General features: G+C 40.2%; 1 protein-coding gene across 1 annotated transcript; it reads right to left on the reverse strand.

The window, feature by feature from the left end:
* Window positions 1–7719: 7719 nt before the first annotated feature.
* Window positions 7720–8658, reverse strand: LOC128564530 (olfactory receptor 2AT4-like). Its single transcript, XM_053559977.1, has one exon. It carries the CDS (start codon window positions 8656–8658, stop codon window positions 7720–7722), a length of 939 nt encoding a protein of 312 aa, XP_053415952.1.
* Between the last annotated feature and the right edge of the window lie 636 nt (window positions 8659–9294).

Genomic DNA, 9294 nt, shown 5'->3' on the forward strand with positions numbered 1-9294 from the left:
GAGGGAAGCAGGATAGGGCAGGAGAAGAAGTTAGGCAAAGATGAGTTTCAGATGAAGTTGAGCCTGATTCCACAGGTGCTCTGGAATATGAAAGACACTACAGAGTTGTCCTACTTTGTGTGTGTGTGGGGTGACCTCATATCCCCTTATCAGTTAGTTACCACTAAGGGCTATCCCAGGGAAAATGGTGTAACCTGCCGGACATTTTTTCAGTGAAAAGGCTTCCATTAGTTGAAGGTAATTCTCTAGAAAATGATACAGCTGTGAGATGTTAGCAGCTAACATTCACAACAGATAGATGGAGTACCAGAAGTGACTTCTACATATACCCTATTTCCCTGAAAATAAGACATCCTCCAAAAATAAGACCTACTTACAGGAAAGATAAGATGTCCCCTGAAAATAAGACCTAGCGCATCTTTGGGAGCACAACTTAAAATAAGACACTGTCTTATTTTTGGGGAAATGGGGTAGTACCTACTCTTCTGCATTTGGGTTTTTGCTTTCTGCAGTGTATTTATAATATTCTTATTGTTGAGTATAGTTTTATAATGCATAGTATATAATTGTGTGAATATAAAATAATTTATTTAGCCATTATATTGTTGATGAACATTTGGCTGGACATCAAAATGTAGGTTAAAGTTAGTTTTCCTCAATACTTTAAAAATATTACTCCTTTGATTTTTTTTTTTTTTTTTGTAGAGACAGAGTCTCACTGTACCGCCCTCGGGTAGAGTGCCGTGGCATCACACGGCTCACAGCAACCTCTAACTCCTGGGCTTACGCGATTCTCTTGCCTCAGCCTCCCGAGCAGCTGGGACCACAGACGCCCGCCACAACGCCCGGCTATTTTTTTGTTGCAGTTTGGCCGGGGCTGGGTTTGAACCCGGCCACCTTTGGCAAATGGGGCCGGCACCCTACTCACTGAGCCACAGGCGCCGCCCTACTCCTTTGAGTTTTTAATCCGTTGCTCCTGTTAGTAAGTCTGATATCAACTTGAATCTTGTTCCTTTGTAGGTAACTCCTTTTTCTGGAAGTTTTTAAAATTAAAAAAAAAAAAAAAGTCTCAGTCGGGTGGCGCCTGTGGCTCAGTGAGTTGGGCGCCGGCCCCATATACCGAGGGTGGCAGGTTCAAACCCAGCCCCGGCCGAACTGCAACAAAAAAATAGCTGGGCATTGTGGTGGGTGCCTGTGGTCCCAGCTGCTCAGGAGGCTGAGGCAGGAGAATCGTGGAAGCCCAAGAGCTGGAGGTTGCTGTGAGTCCTGTGACTTCATGGCACTGTACCGAGGGCAGTAAAGTGAGACTCTGTCCCTACCAAAAAAAAAAGTCTCAGTCATGGAATTAGAAGATAATTTTTTATTCTCCACATAGTGATAAACTTATTAAGATATCCTTAAAACAAAAATGATGAAATTAAACAATGTAGATTTCTGCTTTCAGGAAGATAGAGTAGATGTATGTTCTCCTATTTTTTTTTTTTTTGCTAAGTAAAACCCCAAACCCTGGATATTATGTATAAAATCAAACAAAAGACTACAAAAGGTGAAAAAAAGGAGGCAGAGTGGCTAGTCTTGGGATGCAAAGAAAAGTATGATAGCTTGTTCCCAAGATTTTCCTTTGGCTTCATAAATCCAAGACTTGAAGTTGAAGAAGGTGGCAACCTGGAAATTTCACAGGCATAGACAAAAAAAATGAATAAAATAAAACAAATCCAACAGGCCAGGTGTGGTGGCTCATGCCTGTAATCCTAGCACTCTGGGAAGCCAAGGTAGGAGGATTGCTTGAGTTTAGGACTTTCAGGCCAGCCTAAGCAAGAGCAAAACTCCATCTCTACTAAAAATAGAAAAATTAGTTGGGTGTTGTGGTAGGCACGCACCTGTAGTCCCAGTTACTTGAGAGGCTGAGGCAGGAGGATCATTTGAACCCAGGAGTTTGAGATTGCTGTGTGCTAGCCTGATGCCATAGCACTCTAGCCTGGAGCAACAGAGTGATACTCTGTCTCAAAAAAAAAAAAGCCAACAAAAGAATACTTTTTCTGGACAAAAGGCCAGAATGGGAGCATTTAGCAAGACAGGAAACTTTTAGAAAATAATCTTTGTATACCTGCCAAATACCACAGAGAAAACTGTAGTGCCACCCACAATCATACCAGCAAAGGGCAAATAGGGAGCCTAAACTTCCATCTGTGCCAGGCTGAAATAAGGGCATTTCAATCCTCCAAACCTCCTTAACCATAGTGTCAGAGAATTAGCTGACGAAAGTTTTAAAGCAGCCATTATAAAAAGTGTAAATGAAGAATAACAAACACTCTGGAAATAAATAAAACAGAAAATCTCAACAAAGAAATGGAAGGTGTAAAAGAACCCCAAACAAATGAAAATTTTAGAGCTGAAAATTATAATAAACAAAATAAAAAAAATTTTGAATGGGCTCAAGAGCAGAATAGAGGAACAGAAGGATAATCAATGAAGAGAAAGGCAGAATAACAAAAATAACCAAATCTGAAAAGAGATAGACTAAATAAAAAATAACAAAGCTTCAAAGACCTGTGGTACTACAACAAAACATCTAGTGTCATTGAAATTCCAGGAGAAGAAAAGAATGAAGGTAGAGTTGAAAAAGTAGTTAAAGAAATAATGCCTGAAAAATCCCCAAGTTGGGCAAAGAATATAAATCTACAGAGTTAAGAAACTAAGTAAGCCCCAAGGAGGATAACCCCAAAGAAATTTACATTAATACACATTACAGTCAAACTTCAGAAAACTAAAGACAGAGAAGAAATCTTGAAAGCAGGAAGAGATCGATGACATCTTACCCATAGGGGAAAAATAATTTACATGACAGCAGATTTCTCATCCAAAACTATGGAGGCCAGAAAGAAGTAGAACAACATTTTTCAAGTTCTAAAAGAACTGTGTAGCCAAGAGTTCTATAACTAGCAAAATTATTCTTTGGTAATATAGGAAAAATCAAAACATTCTCAGATGAAGGAAAACTAAGGGAATTTGTTGCTTAAAGAGCTATTCTAAAAAGATGACTAAAGAGGACGGTGCCTATGGCTCAGTGAGTAGGGTGCCAGCCCCATATACCAAGGGTGGCAGGTTCAAACCCAGCCCTAGCCAAACTGCAACAAAAGATGACTAAAGAAAATTCTCTAAGCAGAAAGGAAATGATAAAGGAAGGACTCTTGGGACATGAAGAAGAAAACAAAATAAAAAAAAAGTAAAAGCTCTGGTAAATACATATTTCTTCTCCTCCTGAGTTTTCCAAGTTTTGTGGGACAATAGAAGCGAAAATGAAGGGCAGTGTCTGTGGCTCAGTGGGAAGGGTACCAGCCCCATATACTGAAGGTGGCAGGTTTAAGCCTGGCCCCGGCCAAACTGCAACAAAAAAGTAGCTGGGCGTTGTGGCAGGCACCTGTAGTTCCAGCTACTCAGGAGTCTGAGGCAAGAGAGTTGCCTAAGCCCAGGAGTTGGAGGTTGCTGTGAGCTGTGACATCACAGCACTCTACCAAGGGCAATAAAGTGAGACTCTGTCTCTAAAAAAAAAAGATAAACACTGTCTGATGTGGTTCTAAGCGTATCTAGGAAATGTTTAAGATATTAGAAAAATGGGAGTATAAAGGTAAGTAAGTAAAAGTAATGTTTCTAAACTTCACTTAATAAAAATTAATAAAATTAATAAAAATGTCAACATCAATAAATTGTGTTTATCGTGTTTAACAGTAACAGAGAAATTACATAATGATAAAAATGTAAGAAGGCAAAGCAATCCTAAATATGTATGCACCAAACAACAGCTGCAAAATATGTGAAGCAAAAACTGATAGAATTGAAACAGACAGATTCACAACTATGCATTTCAGCATCCATCTCTCAGCATCAGCAATTACTAGAACGACTAGACAGTAAGAATATGGAAGAATGCCACATCGCCAACAGGATCTAATGTGCCATTCATAGACCACTCCACCCAAAAAGAGCAGAATACACATTCTTTCCAAGTACCACAGAAGATATATGAAGATAAGCCATACCCTGAGTCATATAACAATCCTCAGCAAATTTGAAAGAATTGAAATAATACAAAATGTGTTCTGTGACCACAATAGAATCGAATAAAAAATCAATAACAGAAAGATAACAAGAAATCCTCTAAACACTGGAAACAAAACAACATACTTCCAAATAATCTATGGCTTAAAGAGAGAATCTCTCAAGAGAAATAAAAAAGAAACATCAAATTGAACGAAAAGGAAAATACAACTTATAAAAATGTGTGACAATAGTGCTGAGAGGGAAAGTAATAGCATTAAATGTTTATATTATAAAGAGGGACTTTACCTAACAATTGCAATCAGTGTAACCTGGCTTATTGTACCCTCAATGAATCCCCAACAATAAAAAAAAAAAAATGTTTATATTATAAAAGCAAAAAAATCTGGATGGTCCAAAGGTAGTGAGTTATCTCACTTGATTGTTCAGAGTCAGTTATAGATTGAACTCCTTGTTCTACTCTTTGCCCCCTTCTCACTACTGCACTTGATTCATCTTAAAAAAAAAGTCAAAAAAGTTTTGAATCAATAAATCTAAGCTTCCACTTCAAGAACATAAAAAAGCAAAAGCACAAAATAAACCTAAAAAAAAACAGAAGGAAGAAAATAAAAATGATAAGCACAGACATAAGTAAATTTGATAACAAAAACCAGAAAAATCACTAAAACAAAACCTGGTTCTTTGAAAAAAAAATCAGTAAACTAATGTGCCTCTAGTAAGACACAAAATAAAAAGAGAGAAGACATTAATAACCAAATATTGGAAATGAAACAGGGGTATCACGATGGACCCTGCTGCTATCAAAATGAGGGATATAATAATATAAAATAAGGAAATATTAAGGATAACTCTGCATATAAAAATTTGTCAACTTAGAAGAAATGAGATCAGTAACTCAAAAAGTCAAAACTGCTACAACTCACCTAATATGAAATAGATTGAGTATAACTATTAATGAAATTGAGTTAATAATTAAACAATTTCAAAAAAAGAAATCTATAGGCCCAGATGGTTTCACAGGAGAATTCTATACAATCTCATCCTGAAAACAGAAGATGCAGGAACATTTTCCAGTTTATTTTATGAAGGCAATATTGCTCTGATTCCTAAACTAGACAAATCCAATACAAAAGAAAATAACAGACTTAATATTCCTCATAAATATAGAAATAAAATCCCTTAAAAATATTAATAAATAGCCCAAACACAGTAGCTTACACCTGTAATCCTAGCATTCTGGGAGTCTGAGGCAGGAGGATTGCTTGAGTTCAGGAGTTCAAATCCAGCCTGAGCAAGAGGGAGACACCATCTCTACTAAAAATAGAAAAATTAGCTAGGTGTTGTGGTGGGCTCCTATAGTCCCAGCTACTTGGGAGGCTGAGGCAGAAGGATTGCTTGAACCCTGGAGTTTAAAGTTGCTGTGAGCTAGGCTAACACCACAGATCCTCCTGCTTCAGTCTCCTAAGTACAGAGCATGGGCAACAGAGTGAGACCTTGCCTCAAAAAAAAAAAAGGAAAGAAAGAAAGAAAGAAAGAGAAAGAAAAAAAGAAAAGAAAGAAGAAAAAAGAAAAAATTAGTAAATAGAATTCAGCAACAACAAAAAAAAGAATTACATATCTATCACAACCAAGTGTTTATTCTAGGGATGATGCAAGGCTGATTCAATGTTCAAAAAGCACCACTACCTGTCACCTTTCCTTACCCCAAAGTAAAATCATAGAATTCACCAGGTGCCAATCTCTTTCTTCAAGTCTCAATATCTGGCCAAAATCTGCCTACGTTTGTTCACTCTTCAAACCCTTCGGCCTTAGACCCTATCTTCTATAGTTTCACCAAAATTTGTAGTCTATATATTAGAAAGGGTTGGTTTGTTAGACACTTACTCTGCCATATTGTAAAAGGAGTTCCTATCACTCATTTTTTCTAATCATGTGCTCTAATAGGATCACCAAATGACTCCTTGGAGTCCTCATAAATTCCTTTTCTTTTCAGCCTAACCTATAGGTCGGTAAATGTTTTCTATAAAGGGCCAGACAGTAAATATTTTAGCCTTTGCAGGCCTTATGGTGTTTGTCACAACTATTCAATTCTTCTGTTGCAGCACAAAAGCAGCCAGAGACCAAATATAAACAAGTGAGTCTGCCTGTGTTCAAATAAAGCTTTACTTATAAACACTGAAATTTGAATTTCATACAATTTTCACACATCACAAATATTATTATTCTCTTAATTTTTTCAACTATTTTAAAATGTAAAAACATTCTTAGCACACAGGCCATTTGAAAACAGGTAGCAGGCTACATTTAGCCTATGAGCCACAGTTTGCTGACTCCTGGCATAAACTCTCACACATCTACTCTGAGATACCCAACTTGAAAAAAAAATCCGACGTTATTTTCAGGTGATTCTCATGATGCATTCTATTTGTTTGTTTCAGACCTCTTGTTCTGTAATCTGTGTATGTGAAACATTCTCTCTCCTCATTCACATATTCCATGTCTAGATTACTAAGGAAGATTTACTTCTCTACCACACGCACTGCAAAGTGCCAGGTTCCCACTCCATTTTTTCTCCTGGTAATAGTTTTCCTTTCCTCCTGATTGGGATGCACTGCAGTTCTGCCCATCCTTGCTCTGCTCCTTGTGTGATTTCTGAGAGGAAGGGAGGTTTAAACCCCTTTGGCAGGAAGCATCACTTCTTGATTGACATCTGAGCTAAGATCAACCTTCCCATTGGGCAGGAACGCAGACACCATCTTCACCCTCTGACTGGAGCAGTTAGTAGTTTCTTATGCAATCTTTTTGACCCCCACCTCACCACCCATAGAGAACTTGCTAACAAGGATACTCAATGCTGAAAATGTGACAGCTTATAGGAGAAAATGTTAACATAGAATGAATTAAATGGTAACTTCTTGGCTCCACAACTCCCTTTGACTCTCTCTCTTCTTACCACCTTACTTTTTTTCTCTCTGGGTCTGAGGCCCCCACTGGACTACAGATACCAACAGGGAAGCAACTGTGTCTGGTTTGTTTCTATCTTTAGCATCCAGGAAGGATTTTTATGAATGACTGAATGATGCAGTCATTTATTTCATTATGTGGTCATTTATTTCATTATACTAATGACTGATGAAAATAGTAAAGTCTACAATTATTACTATAGCACAAGGGAAGTTTTCTTGATCTAGTATTTGAGAGCCAAGATGTAGCTGCCTGTCAAACTGAATGAAACCAAATTTAAATTGCTGTAATTCATTTCAAAATATTTATTTGGTCCCTTTTCTGTGCTAGGTGCTGTCAATATTATCCTGAGGGGGCTCGGTGCCCGTAGCTCACTGAGTAGGGTGCTGGCCACATACACCAGGCTGGTGGGTTTGAGTCCGGCCTGGGCCTGCTAAAGAACAAATGACAACTGCAACTAAAAAAAAAAAAATAGCCGGGCATTGTGGTGAGCACTTATAGTCCCATCTACTTGGGAAGCTGAGGCAAGAGAATTGCTTAAGCCCAAGAGTTTTAGGTTGCTGTGAACTGTGATGCCACAGCACTCTATAGAGGGTGACATAGTGAGACTCTATCTCAAAAAAAAAAGAAAAAAAATCTGGGGGGACCAAATTAGTTGTATCTAAGGATCAAGGACCCCCAGAATGATCCTGGGTCCTAGGAACATGCAATCTTGGTGATGGCTGCTTTGACATCCTTGTTCCTCAGCGTGTAGATGAGGGGGTTGAGAACTGGTGTAAGGATGGCAAACACCACATTGCCCATGATGTGGAAGTCGAGGGGCAGGTCAGCCCTGTAGGCCACATAGGCGATGGCAATGGATGAGTAGTAGGTGCCCACCACCAGGAGGTGGGAGCTACAGGTGGAGAAGGCTTTGGACCGTCCTTCTCGTGAGCTGATGCGAAGCACTGAGGCCAGGATGTGGACATAGGAGAGAAGCACCAGGAGGAGGGGGAGGAAGGACACCACCATGGCGATGCAGAAGCCCATGAGGGTCTGGGGGGTGGTGTCGGAGCAGGAGGCCTGGACCACAGCCAAGTGGTCACAGAAGCAGTGGTAGATATGGGCAACGGTGTCAAATGCCATCTGGGAGGTCTGTACCACTGCCGGGATGGGCAGGAGGAGGGCAATAAGCCAGGCACTGGCTGCCAACATAACATTGGTCTGTGGGGTCATGAGAACAGGGTAGTGCAGTGGGCGACAGATAGCCACATAGCGGTCATAGGCCATGACCACCAGGATGAAGGCTTCAGAGCAACTGAGGCCATGGAACAGGTACATCTGCAGGAAGCAGGCAGGGAAGCTGAGTAAGCGATCTCCCAGCAGGAATAGGGAGAGCATCTTTGGGACAGTTGTTGTGGTGGAAAGGATGTCCAGGGCTGAGAGGTTGATCAGGAAGAAGTACATGGGCTTGTGGAGGCTGGGCTCTGCCACCACAGCCACCAGGATCAGGGCATTACCCGCCAGGATGATCAGGTAGATTAAGAAGAAAATGAAGAAGAGAGAGATAAGTAGGGACTCTGGCAGAGAAGGGATCCCCATCAAGTAGAAGACGGGTGAAGAGTCCTCTGATCCATTACAAGTTGTGCTTTCCATAGTAGGTCAGAATTGGATAGGGACATCAGGACACATCTGGAAACCAGAGCAATCAGTGAGACATTAACTAGAATATGTCCTACCTTTTCCTTTCTAACTATTGGTCTCAATCCCAACACTTTCTCTGTGCCAGTTTAAGCAGCTTCTTCAAGGATGTCCAACTTTTTTGCCTAGTTTCTGATAGCACAGGTGAAGGAATAGTCTAGCTGTGGTAATGTTGATGAGCACTTACCAGATTTTGCCTACTGTAAACACTAGAATCTTGACTGCAGTCACTTGACACAAGCCTTTCTGGTCCAGATATGGCTACACAACAATTTCTGGGTCAGGATCTTTAATGCGGGCCCTTGGGAAGACTGCAGAATCACCAGCTGAGAGTGAGTGAAACTAAACCCTGGAGTGGAAACTATGCAGTTCACTCTGTTGCCTTTGACTCTAGTTATGAACCTCTGAGCCTAGAGGACTGTCAACAGCCTCTGTTAAAGAATTCTAGCTCATGAGCTCAACTCCAGGATGGCTGAAAGAGCTGCTTCTGTTCTTCTCTGGATCTACTTCCTTTCCTTCACAGCCCGCTCCCTTCTCATCTCACTCCGTCTGGGATGTTATTCCTGAGTCAGTGGCCTTTGTCTTTATCCC

Source organism: Nycticebus coucang, chromosome 14, assembly GCF_027406575.1.
Source record: "Nycticebus coucang isolate mNycCou1 chromosome 14, mNycCou1.pri, whole genome shotgun sequence".
Classification (NCBI taxonomy): Eukaryota; Metazoa; Chordata; class Mammalia; order Primates; family Lorisidae; genus Nycticebus; species Nycticebus coucang.